This window comes from Emys orbicularis, chromosome 21 (genome assembly GCF_028017835.1).
Source record: "Emys orbicularis isolate rEmyOrb1 chromosome 21, rEmyOrb1.hap1, whole genome shotgun sequence".
NCBI lineage: Eukaryota > Metazoa > Chordata > Testudines > Emydidae > Emys > Emys orbicularis.
This window is the reverse complement of record NC_088703.1, coordinates 7029506-7042618: the sequence shown is the minus strand read 5'-3', so window position 1 is coordinate 7042618 and position 13113 is coordinate 7029506. Positions and strand designations below refer to the sequence as shown.

At 55.8% G+C, this 13113-nt stretch overlaps 1 protein-coding gene across 1 annotated transcript in view; it reads left to right on the top strand.

Moving 5' to 3' along the window:
• Positions 1–13113, top strand: part of CLASRP (CLK4 associating serine/arginine rich protein) — a 52421-nt gene that overhangs the window by 24447 nt on the left and 14861 nt on the right. Inside the window, exons 7-15 of the mRNA XM_065420684.1 lie at positions 2155–2234; positions 2847–2931; positions 3700–3845; positions 4633–4729; positions 5621–5699; positions 6095–6168; positions 9710–9751; positions 10079–10303; positions 12625–12879. Coding sequence (XP_065276756.1) covers positions 2155–2234; positions 2847–2931; positions 3700–3845; positions 4633–4729; positions 5621–5699; positions 6095–6168; positions 9710–9751; positions 10079–10303; positions 12625–12879 — 1083 coding nt within the window. The remainder of the gene's footprint in view (positions 1–2154; positions 2235–2846; positions 2932–3699; positions 3846–4632; positions 4730–5620; positions 5700–6094; positions 6169–9709; positions 9752–10078; positions 10304–12624; positions 12880–13113) is intronic.

Sequence of the window (13113 nt, the reverse complement as noted above, 5' to 3'; positions counted from 1 at the left end):
CCTGGTCTGCATTGATTCTTGACCTTGAACGCAGATTAACTTTCTCTTTATCTCTGGACCAAGCTGAATTTCAAATTAACCCGTTCCTTTCCTCAATAGACAAATTGCTCCCATTGTGTGTCAGAGGCTTTCTTTTTTGGTGATTAAAAACTCCTCTGAGATGTATGATCTTATCTAGATTGAAGGTACCTTCTAGTGGGCATTGTTTAGATGAATTTTCACGCGTGTAATGATTCCAATTCTCTAAATACCTGCAGGTTGATGGACCATAATGTACGTACATAAAATAAGCTGTGGTACCCTTAGGGGGTGAGAGGGAATCCTTAGACTGTCCCCCACCCATTTTCCAATCACACACACAGGGAGGAGGATGCCCTGTCCGCGCTAGCGGCATATAAACTAAGGATCTCTCCCTACAGGGTACTCACACAGGAGAGACTAACGAGGATAGCCATGACCTCCTACACCTCCCTTCAGCAAAGAGCGTCGGCTAATCTCAGAGAGACGGCGCCGCTTACTCTGTTGCATCCAGTGAGATGGTCCGACTGTCAGTGGCTCACACGGAGAGGAAAAGGGGAGGGAAGATGGGTTCACACACTCCTAGACCCAGGCAGCCTCCTCGCCGGACGATGCCAGGCCGAGTTAGCGTACCGTGGGTCGGATCTCCTAAAAGATCCTCTAGTTACCGGGCTTGCGTTAGAGTAGTTCTGGTCACGAGCCAAAAGACTTCGCAGAGTACTCTGGGCGTCTTCCGGTAACACTCAATTCACACTGGTGTGTACACACACACACACACACACACACACACACACACACACACACACAAGGCCTTACTCCAGGTACTATTCCCAAGTACCTCAGGTACTATTCCCAAGTACCTCGATGCATCACTCGAGGCGGTAAAAACCCCTCTTGAGGCGGTAAACAACCCCTCTGTCCGGACTATGAGGCAGTAAAAACCCCTCCTGCTGAGGCGGTAACAACCCCTCAACACAGGTGCAATCCTATGCACCTCGCATATGCATACAGGGGGCGGCAAACAATTCCCCTACGCCGCTCAGCATCTGACCTTGCTGCACAGTCAATAAGTTCGGATGGCGTGAGCCCAACAGGGACAGACGGCCCCACGGACAGTCCTCCTCCGACACCCCAATAGAGATTTCAAAAGGTCTCCTACCTCTATTGTGGCGCCATGGGGTTCGAAGGGGAACGATCCGTAGTAACTGCCGGTGCCTCTGAGGGCGTTGCCATCCCGGACGAGCCCCCAAATTGTCGGAGAAAAACTGAGTTCTCACTTTTTGTTTGGGTACAGCAAGTCAGAAGCTTTATTCACTCTCACAATTGTGCAGAGGGAGAGAGCCAAGCAGGTCTCTCTCACTGATACCTAATTACAACAAGCATTTATACCTTTCATTACAGAAAATAATGAGGGACAGCTGCATTTTGTTATACATAAGCCATCTTGATATCTTATTTCTTAATTGTTTTGACTCTTGCCAACATACAATATTTCCTATACCTTATCTACACAAGGTCTTCTACACCTTATCTATACAAGGTCACAATAACTTCTCACACAGTACTTTCTCACCCGCCTCACACAATCCTCGCTTCTACAAATCTCGCGTTATCAGGGCTACAGTTAGCCTGACTCTTGCTAACAAACTGTCATGCATTGCAGTTCTTTTCTGACAGTTCTTTTTCTGCTTCCACACACCCCAGATTTCCCAGAACTCCAGGCATATTGTCCCCCGTGAAACTTGAGGCCAACTGGGTTGCAGGGGAGGGAGAGTTGCACCAGGTTTGTAAAGGAGAGCTGGCTTCAGCCTTGCCTATGGAGACTCCCGGGTAGCCGTGCAGCCTCCTGCTAAGCTCTGTTAATAGCCATTGATGCACGGGGACAGCCACCGCGGGGTTCATGTCGCACTGTTTGAACAGTGGAGTTAGCAGAATGCAGCTGCAATTGCTGTAGGGTCCAATTTCCATAAGTGCTTTGCTGAGCTGTGACGTGGGAGCCTGAATCTCACAGGAAGTCACTTGTGGAAATGGGCCGTGGGCTGCTAAGTCACTGAGGTGCTTCTGAGCCGGTCACCTTTAGTTCTGTCCTGTCTGCCCAGTTGTCTCCTGGTGCCAGCGTGTGTTCTTCCTTCTCAGCTCTCCTGAGCAGGAGTCGGACGAGAGGAAGTGTAACTACGAGCGCTACAGGGGTCTGGTGCAGAACGACTTCGCTGGCAGTAAGTGTCTGTTGGAGACCACTGTCCACTGGGGCACGGAGACATCCCTGGGGGCGATGCTGTGAAGAGAAGCTGGCTCTGGTGAGAGGTATCAGCTGGCAACAGCAGGGCACGGTTCCTGACACCACTCTGTGAACTTCTGCTCTGCTGTGCTCTGCCAGGAGCCCCTCTGGAAGGGAGGGAGGGACCCTCCCTCCCCCTCACGGCCTGTTCGGCTCTTGGGTTCTCTGCCAAGAATAACACTGAGGGGGCAGTTAGTGCACATTTGGTAACTTGCACATGTCACCCAGCCCTTCACCTAGGAGTCCTCAAGCAGTCGTCAGCTGGTAACAGCTTTCAGCCACTCCTGGGCCAGGCTGCATTCCAACCAATGACTTCTAGGATTCATGATCAGCAGTCCCTCCCCGTTCCCCTATGCTCTCCCGGCTCTTGAGACAGGGATCCTGCTCTGCCCATGTGGTTTGATGATGCATACAGGAGAGGCTCCCTCTTACCTGTGTCACCTCAAATGAGCCCCGACACTCAGCTGTTATCAAGGCCTGTTGGCATCGGTGTTTGCCCTCAAGCTGGCATGTAACTCCCTTGTCTGTCTGTCTGTCTGTCTGTCTGAAGTCTCGGAGGAGCAGTGTCTCTATCAGATCTATATTGATGAGCTCTATGGGGGACTCCAGAAGCCCAATGAGGATGAGAAAAAGAAGTGAGTATGGGGGAAAAGAGGCTCGGTGCTGGTCCCCAGTGGCGTGCGTGCTGAGCTGCCCCTCTAGGCATGCTTTGGAGGAGACAGAAGTGAATGTATTTGTGCCCCAAGTTGGATCAGAATGAACAGCCATTGTCCTCTGAGCCCCATCTCCCCGGGCCTGGGGGGCATCAGTCCTTCCTCTCTGCGCTGCCTCGGAATTAGGCTTTCCAGGGAGTGTGGGAGTGGCTGATACGTGATGCGGCAGAGGAAGTCCTCCCCGCCTCTTCCTGAATAATAAAGCTGCTGGACGGGAGTAGCACCGGGGACAATTCCTTCCGGACCCTGCGGTGCTCAGCTCGTCCCGAAGCCTGAGACGGGGTTATTTCTGTCTCAGTCCGACTAGTCAGACTGCATGCGTAGCACCACCAACGTGGCGGCGGCTGGCCACAGCCCTGCGGGAGGGCCCTGCCCAGCGATGGGGAGAGCTGGGATATGAAAAAAGGCAACCCTTTTTCCTGGTGCCTCAGCACGGCTTCAGGGGAGGGCAAGGTGATGCGCTTATGTGTCTGGGGCGGGGGGAGGCCTTGGGTGCCCAGGGCTCTTTCTGTAGTGGTTCTCCATTAACTATGCTTTGGGTTTCCAAACGTAACCGGGGCAACGTGGGGGTCAACAGAGCAGCCCTTTGAGAGCAGGGGAGGCTGGTGCTGCAAGACTCCAGGGACCTCGGGTGGGTGCCCTGTGCCCTTGCCCTGGCAGCACACGTTCACAGACAGTGTTTGTGCCCAGGCTCGCGGAGAAGAAGGCATCGATTGGCTACACATACGAGGACAGCACCGTGGCTGAGCTCGAGAACTCCTTGGAGAAGCGGGGAGACGAGGAGGACTCTGAGGAGGACAGCAACACAGATGAGGACGAAGTCATTCCGGATATCGGTGTGTCTCGCTTGCCCAGGCAGTCCTGCCTCGGGATATCGCCTGTCCAGGCTGTGCTTGGGCAGCCCCACCGCCCCGCCCCGCACGCACAGACCGGCTTTCCCAGGCCTTGTGCTTACGAGTTCATCCTTCAGGTGCCAACTCCCCAGTGTGTCGGGCACATGCCTGTTCTACATGGTGCCTGGGTGTATCTCTAGGGGAGGGGTGTGGGGGAGCAGTGCGTTGCTGTGGGGAGCCCCAGCCAACCCTTCCCGGCCCCCTCCTCCCTTCGTGCATTGGTGGTGCTTGCAGGGGCCTGGGATGCTGGCTGGGGTTGTGTCTCCCTTCCCCCCCCGGCAGACCTGTCCCTGCTGCTGCTTCGGGGCTTGTAAACAGCTCCTGGGGAATAGGAATCTGGTGGCTGACCTCAGAGCCCTGGGTTGGGCGGGGGCTGCTGTCCCTGCTTCCCCAGCTGAACTCCGGTAAAGCTGCTGCCATGTGTTCCAATGGGGAGGGCGAGAGGGGCTGCTCCCCAGCTCCACCCCCTCAATCCTGTGAGCAGTGGGTGCAGGACCATGCTGGGGCGGGGGCATGTTCACTGAGCTCAGCACCAGAAACGGGCCTCCTGAGAGGCCCAAGAAAGTCCTGTGGCCCCCACGTTTCAAACCTCAGCTGCACTATGGTGCAGCAGATACTCCAGCAACACCTCAGGTGGCCCCGGGGCAGCTGGAGAGCAGCCCAGCTCCGCTGTCGGCCCCGAACCCTGCCGAGGCCTGCAGGCACGCTGACACCAGGACTCTGCTTGCAGATGTGGAAGTTGATGTGGATGAGTTAAATCAGGAGCAGGTGGCTGACCTGAATAAACAGGCGACCACGTACGGGATGGCTGAGGGGGACTTCGTCAGGTAAGGCCCACGTGTGAGTCAGGGCCCGGAGCCGAGCTCCAGGCGCACCACCTCATCTCTGAGAGCTTCAGGTGCTCTGGGGGGTTGGATTGCCGTAGTCACGAGCCACATAGGGGAGCTGTGGCTACTGCGGGATGTAGGGGGCAGATGTACCCACTGTGGCTTGGTGTGGGGGCTCCCGTGGCAGCAGGCCCTTGGCAGCCCTGGCTTAGGTGAAGCTGCTGCTGCCCCTCTGCCCACATGCACTGAGAAGGTTGCTTGGGGCAGATGTGTTTGGCTGGCTGCCTGCTGCATCTTCTACCGTACATGTGAAGTGCCAGCCCTCGGTGGGGAGGAGCGTCCAGCTCTGGCATCAGCACTGCTCCCGTCGAGGGGCAAAGCATCTGACCCAGGTGGCAGGAGAGCCAGGGAGAGGTGCAGGGTTAAATGCAGCTCCTCTCTTCACTGATGCACCTGGGGGAGCAGTGGCTGCTTAGTTAATTTTAGGGTAAGACCCTTTGGATGGCACCCGTCCTGCTTTCCAGGGGCAGCCCAGACGCTGCTGCTGCTGCGTGGGCCGCTCCAACTTGGAGCTTCCTCCCTTGTGCCAGTGGCACCCTGGTACCGCTGGTACTGTTCAGTTGTAGGCCCAGCTTAGCCCTTGACTCTTCCATTGAAGGCCCAAGTGTTCTGGTAGCAGCCCCTGTGCTAGAGGCAGATGCTGGGGCTGCGTCAGGGTGGGGGCAGAGCGGAGGCTCTTGCTTGCCAGCACTTGTGGTGGTAGTGAAGTCCCTTTGTCACAGCGCACCCATGCCCCCGCGTTGTGTACCTCCATCCAGGGGCTGGGCAGGGCAGGCTCTGTGAGCGCTGGGAACAGCCACGCTTAGCCAGCTCTCTTTCCTTTTCCGGAAGGATGCTGCGGAAGGACAAAGAGGAGGCAGAAGCCATTAAACACGCCAAAGCCCTCGAGGAGGAGAAAGCCATGTACTCGGTAAGGTGCAGCCCTGGGGAGGGCTGTCCCAGACAGACCTCTTCCCAGCCCTGCTCTGATCTCTGCCTGTATTTCCCAAGCCTGGCGAAGGCGCTTTCCCCATGGGTCAGCGGTGCCCTTTGGAGAGCTCTTGTGCTTTCCAGGTAGGCCCTGCTTCCAGAGGGTTAGCAGAGGGACGCAGAGGAGGTTTTAAAAGACCTGGCCGTGTTAGCCAGGACTCCCCACAGCTGGCCTGCACCCAGACTGTGGCAGCTCAGCCCAGAGGAGCTGGATGGGACAGACTCTCATTTCCCACCTCCTAGTACTGGGGTAGAGCAATGGAAGTGCTGAGCCCTGGGCTGGGAGTTCCTGGCAGGCTTTCCTCCGCCACTCAGTGCTGGGCCTTTCTCATCTAGGGCCGTCGCTCTCGCAGACAGAGGAGGGAGTTTAGAGAGAAGCGCTTAAAAGGAAGAAAAATCAGCCCTCCCAGGTAAGGCGGTGACGACGTAACGTCCCCCTGCAGCAAACTAGTCAGCCAGAGGGGCTGGCGAGCAACGGGGTGCTGGGGCGGGGCCTCTGGCACTGGCTGTCCTGGGCGCAAGGGCTCTTGTCTCCCGTGTCTGGCCCCCGCTGCACTGTCACGGCAGCTCCCCCGGCCCTGAACGCAGTGACTCCTTCTGGAATCGTGGTTATTTCAAACAACTGGCTCTGAAAAGGCTCCGTCCACATAGATTCTGCTAGTGCAAGCTCGCCAAGGGGCTGGGCGGTGTGATGCTTTCTTTGGCCAGGGGTCTGTGTGTAAGGTAGGGAGTCTTCTGCTCTCACAGGAATTTATAAGCCAGTGATCTGGTAAGTTCATTAGCTCTGTCCCTTAAGGCCTCGGGGCGGCTGGCTTAGCTCCAGATGTTTCATGTGCTTCCGTCCCTGCCTCTCCTTGTCTGGACTCCTCTCCTCTGAACCCCTTTAGCAGGGAGGCTGGTGTCCCCGTTTCTTCATGGGTCACTGCTGAGAAATAGGGCAGACACAACCCAAAACTGGTGGTTATTCTCCTATAAGATATACCAAACCAGCAACAAAAGTAAACTTCTGTTTCACCCCAAAATTGGTGCAGGAAGGGGTGTCCCAGACACTGCTGAATGCATCATAGGAGCTTCCCATTCTTGGTTCTATATTACTACAGCTTCTAACCCAGTATTCGAAGTATCAATGTATAACAGAAATGGTTCATCAAAATCATGTTTGGCTAAACCAGGCTTTTTCTTTGTAAGGTTCATTCTGGAAGTAACAATATTATTGAATTCCTTTACAAACCAAGGCAAAACTTGGTTAGACCAATAGTGGATTGGATCTACTCTTGCATGTCTCATATGATCTTGCCATGAGCTAATGAAAATAGTTAATTTATCCATGCAAGCTCTGGCAAATGTTTGGAACCCAATTAACATCAAGCCAATGTAGATATTAATGTTCTCTGTAGTATAGGAATATTGGCATTTAGCCATGAAAGCAATAGGGTGGTGTGCCTTAGTTTCCCTTTTCATACAGCATATTCGGTCTATAATACCTTCTCTGATGTGAAAAGGGTTAAGACTGGTTACAGGCACTAGCTGTGAAATATCAGTATCCCAAGGCCTTTGAACATAAAGTGTGTTGTCATGTAAAGAAACAGTAAACCTTAAAAGCTTCTAGGACGTAGCGAGTTCTTATGTACCACTCCCAACATGTTTAAGGGTTTTTCCGAAAGATCACGCACACTGTACATTTGTACCAGCCACAAACTAGCCACAACAGTTAATATTAGCAATAATATTAACATCAAATCTGTCACTTGTACATTTACAAGCATTTTTGTCATGCTGTGCCTCTGACTCAATACTGTTGAGGTTTTGGCATTTTAGGGTTAACTTGTGGCTTCCATTAGCAAGATGAAGTTTTTCCCTGCCTCCCTGTCCTGAAGGGTCAAAATCTGAGCTCTTTTGTGTAACAGAATCCATTGGTTGGCTGTGTGTGTCCTCTTTGCTAACAGCTATGGTGTGGGCAAGTCTTTCTCCTCCTCTCTCCCCCCCCCCCCAGTCAAGTAATTTGCATCAACACAGACACTAGTTTGTTTACTAGTTTTCAGATTCTTAACTATTACCAATTCCAAGGCTAGACTCTGTCTTAAAGAGAGACCATCCATTTTCACTAGCATGTTAGACTCGAGGTTCTTTTGTCCTTCCATTACCAACCTCTGGTTCCACATGGAATCAGATGTCAAGTCCACTAAGAGACTAAAAGTCATATCCGAAGTGTCTAGGGGTGAAAGTTTGCCTGCCATCTCCTGTATTCTCAAGAGATAACTGCACAGCTGTCCTGCTCTGTAGATTCAGCTACTCAGTCTTCTCTTTCAACCTGAGACACAGACTGTTCACTCACAGAATCAGTATCAGAGGGGTAGCCGTGTTAGTCTGGATCTGTAAAAAGCGACAAAGAGTCCTGTGGCACCTTATAGACTAACAGACAGTTAGCCTATAAGGTGCCACAGGACTCTTTGTCACTTTTTACAGAATCAGTATGGAGACATTCATGTTCCAACAACGTCGTCTTCCCAACAAGCTGGTCAAGCACAGCCACTTGGTCATCATCATAGGGCTGTTCAAATTCCCTGACAAATTTCATTCCATCTGACGCCTTCTCTAAGTTATTCACACTGGGGTCTTTCTAAAGCAAAGTCAGTGGATCCATTTTCAACCGAAAAATTCTGGCTGTTAGGAACTGAAACAAATCTCTCAACAAACTGTTGCCTTCTACAGACAGAAATTCATCCTGATCTACCTCAATTAATTCACTTCCACACCCCTCAGTTACAGCAAACTGCTTTGCAAAAACAACCATGAGGATTCTTCTCCTTAGGAGCTTCTTTAAGCAACAGTTCACGTTTATCTTGCTCCACAGAAGCATTGCTCTGCGGAGCCACAACCAAACTCCTTCTGAGTGTCACTTACACTCAGAATCACCTCTGGCCCATTAGGAGGATTTTTACACAGCCCCCTTTTAGGCAAGCTGCTGGACTCCATAGTTAGAGGCATTCTCCTTCCCTTTGCAGCTTTCCTCACTGGCAACACACAGGTTACCAGGCTCAGCACACACTAGCTTAGTTACAAGTTTCCACACTGTCAGTGGGTAACGCAGTTCAATCACTTTCATGCTGTCCTTGTGCCCTGGCTGTGATATCACCCTGATTAAACAGAGTTGTCATATCTTTACTCAGCAACACACTAGCAACAGGCAAAATAGAAGCACCAGAATCGCCTGGTCCCTGGGATTAACTGGATGCGACCTAGTTGCAATGTCATTCTCCCTAGCAGACACAAACTTAGGAACATTTCCCTCCTGGGCTTTAGTTAAATCCAGAACCGATTCTGATGCAACTGATAATTTTTCAACCATCATAGGCTGACAGGCTTCTGTCTGCGTCACAAAGAGTGAGAGTAGCAGTTCTCAACCTGCGGGAACACATGCGGCCCAGCTCAGCTGTGTGCTAAAGACTGGCCCGTATGCCGGGGGTCTGCTGGGTTCCCAGCTGCCCAGCGTGGAGAGGTCCGGCCGGGCTACCCTGCGGGGCCAGGGCTCCCAGCCCCACCCCTCGCAAGCCCTGGGGCTGCTGCTGCCCTGGCACCTGGCCTCTGCAGCCCAGGTAACACACTGTGGGCCGCAGCTGGTATCTCAGTGTTCTCACCTCCATGTAGAGCCAGTACAGGCCGTGGGCACCAGGGTTACCGTCCCTCTCTGGGAGAGGCCTCTGCTCCATTCAGTAGATGAGGTCCGTGGGGGGCTGCAACACTAGTGGGGTGGGTTAAACCCAAGAGGAGTAGCTCTGCCCTGCTTCCTGCATGGAGTGGGGCACTGGGGAGGAGGGTGAGCAGCATGGCTGTGCTGCCAGCTGGTCACTCCGCAGGGCGCCTGGCTGCTGGCCGCAGGGCAGGCTGTGCTCCTTGGATCTCTCCATGGTCATTGCCACAGGCTCTCCATCACGTGTTCTCTCTTTGCAGCTATGCGAGGAGAGACAGCCCCACATACGATCCCTACAAACGGTGAGTGCCTGTAGCTGCTGGGCATGGCAGGAGCGGTTTGCTGCCCCTGCGCCCCTCTTGGGGGAGAGGCCACTGCTGCGACAGTCTCTGGGGAGTCCTGTAGTTGACAAACTCCGACTGTTTCTGAGGGGCCCTTGGGCTGGGGGAAGGTCACCTCCTGCTGGAGCAGGTGCTACGGTACACGCTGGGTCTGCTGCAGCCCTAGGGAGGTCCAGCAGGGGTCCAGAAGCTGCATCCACCCCAGTGTGCTGCCCCCCCTGGGGGAGCTTTTGGTAAATTCCACCTCCCACAGTGAAGCAGCCCCTTCTGTTCTCCCTTCGTTCCCAGGTCGCCTTCAGAGTCCAGCTCCGAATCCCGCTCGCGCTCTCGCTCGCCTTCCCCGGGCCAAGAAGAGAAGATCACGTTCATCACCAGCTTCGGGGGCAGTGACGAGGAAGCCGCTGCCGCTGCTCAAGCCGGAGGAGTCCCCGGGAAAGCCGTCTCCCTTGGCAAGCCGCGCTCCACCCAAGTGCATCAGGGCAGCGCTGCAGCAGGTCATAGCGCCTCCTCCCGGTCGGTAACTCCCCCGTCTGGCTCGCTTTCCCAAACCTTAACACCAGAGACTCAGCAGGGGCTAACGGCCCATCTACGTGATCGGCCTGCACCCTCTGTGCCCCCGATGGGCACCAAGCCAAGCTGTCCCTGCTTGGAGACCCTGTCCAGTGAGAGCTCTTGGCATCCAGTCCTTTCCAGCTGCCATTTCGTTGTCAGCCCTGCCCACGGGCTGGCCAGGTGCTGTGTGGGGTGGCCAGTTGGGGGCACTCTCCAGCAGACTGAGCGAGAGGCCTGTTTGGGTAGACAGTGCCTGGAAGGCCCTGAATAGCCAGACCCTCGACCTATGAGGGGAACTCCGGGGGGCACCTCGTCCTGGGGCCTAGGGAAGGGACCTGGCATGTCAGTGAGGGGGAGAGATTGTAGGACATGGGGCATCTGGCAGCTGGAAAGGGGCAGCTCTCCTACTTGCCCACAATATCCCTTCCTCTCCTCGTGTTCCCGGCCCCCCCCCGGAGTTGCTGTACTTCCTGGCCCTGTTCTCAGCGCACTGGCCTGTCCCAGCTCCCTCTCCAGATGAGCAGGGCACTTGAGCGCAGGCTGAGAGCTCACAGGCTTGTAAAGTGCCTCGTATGCACCGTATAGACCAAGCTAGTGCCTGGCCTCGGGGCTGTAGCTGCATCGTTGCCATTGTGTGTCTGTGGCTAACTAGCATGAGCCGGAGGCTCCACCTGCACCCCGTTGCACAGCGCTTGGCCAAGGCTGTGTAGGGAGACGGAGCTGCAGACGCTCTGCAGAGCCCCTGGGTGGTGCCCTCAAGTGGAACTGCATGTCCTGGCGTCTGGGCTGGCACTGCCTAACGTTACTGCCCCTCTCAGTGCCCCGTTGCAGCATTGCTAGAATCCCAGTTTGCCCCGGTAGCTCTGCCCCATGGGAGAGTCGTCACACATTGGAGCCTTCCCATGGCCCACGTTGCAGGATGGTGGTGATCCACTCCCCCAGCCCTCAGGACATGCTGGGGGTGTGGGGGGGGGCTGCAAAGCCACTTGTCTGTCTTAGGCAGTGAGGCCATGGGAGGGGGCTGTGAGAAGAGCCCAGCGTTCCCGTCGGTCTTTCTCAGAACCACTTCCCTCCTAACTCGCTGAGCCCGGTGTGGCGCCTGTACCTTGCTGGAGGCCTCGTTGGAGGACCCAGGCATGGGCAGGGGCTCAGCCCTTAAGGGGAGGGGCGTGATAAGACTTCAGGCTTTTCCCCAGCATTGTGGTAGGATGGTGTAACCAAACCTGCATTGAGCCAGGGCTGAACAGCCTGTACCATCGCAATTGGGTTTCCCCTGTGTGCTCTGGGACTATGGACGTCGCTGCTAGCCCTGTCCTCCGTAGGGTCTTCTGGGGCAGACGGGCAAGCCCAGAACGGACTTGCTAGCCTAACAAGCCTGCATGAAGGCCTGGGCCCCCCGTTCTCCCTGCCGCCTACCTTTGAGGGTCCCCAGTGGGGAATGGAAGGTGGAGGATTCTGGTACCGGAAGGACAGACATGAGTTTCTGAGCCCCTAGCCTCTCCTGTGGGGGGGGGGGCTCCCCCTGTCAGTGGGCCCTGGACACCCCCTGTCAGTGGGCCCTGGACACCCCCTGTCAGTGGGCCCTGGACACCCCCTGTCAGTGGGCCCTGGACACCCCCTGTCAGTGGGCCCTGGACACCCCCTGTCAGTGGGCCCTGGACACCCCCAGATGCTCTCACGCTGTGCACAAGGGAATTGGGCAGCAGGCAGTTGCGTTGCAGCCACTGACGTGCAAGCCCTGCCCCTGGGACTGGAGCAGAGCTGCCAGCCACCGGGGGGTGATGGTGCAGAATAGGTGGGGTTGGTCCACAGGGTTCTCTCCGCAGCTGAAGCATAAGGACACTGCTGGGGGAGCAGGGGCCACTGGACAGGCTGTGAGTCATTTGGGGCTCTGCTGTCCGTTTCTTAGCCCTCTCCTGGGCCAGCATGCAGGGATCCTGGCGGCAGTGAGGGGGAGGTTTTCTGATGCCTTCGTGTGGCCCCACTTGCCGTTGTCTCCTGGCTCTGAAGAGCTGCTGTATTTGAGTGTGTCTCGGAGCTGGACTGGGGGAAGAACTGGTAACAGCCGTCACAACATGCTTGTTCCTCCTTCATGCCAAGCCCTGCTTCTTCACTCTGGCTGTGCTAGCTGGGGGCAGAGGCCAGGGGCTGAGTCTGCCCAGTGCTACTTAGGGGAAGGGCAGGGATCTTGGCGTGCCGTGGTGCTCCAGTTCTTTGGCACCCCCTGTGTCACATCTCTGCCCTCTGCGTGAATGGCTTGCGTTGTCTCTGTCCCTCTATAGGAGACGCTCCTCCTCCTCTTCCTCATCCCCGTCCTCCTCGTCCTCTTCGAGTTCCCGCTCCAGCTCCCGCTCCCACCGAGCCGGTGGGCACCACCACCGGTCCAGCCGGTACCGCCGCTCCCACAGCCGACGGTATTCCCGCTCCCGCAGCAGGAGCCGGCGCTACTCCGGAGGGGGCTCACGGGATGGCCGCCGCCGCTCCAGATCACACTCGGCCGATCGGAGCCGCCGGTACAGCTCCCGTCGCAGGTCCAGGTACGTCCTGCCCGGAGCTGTGCAGTGAGCCGAGTCGGGGGTTGCAGGAATTTCCAAGCATGGCTTGTTCACCCTGCAATGGGGCCATGTGCTGCTGCAGCCTGCAGTGAGGCGCCTCTGGAGGCAGAGGTAGGGACAGGGCTGGGTGGGGGTGAGATGGCAGCTTTATACCCTGGGTTCCTCCTCCCTTCTCTGTACTTCGAGGAACCGCTCCAGCCCTGGCCGGAGGCCACT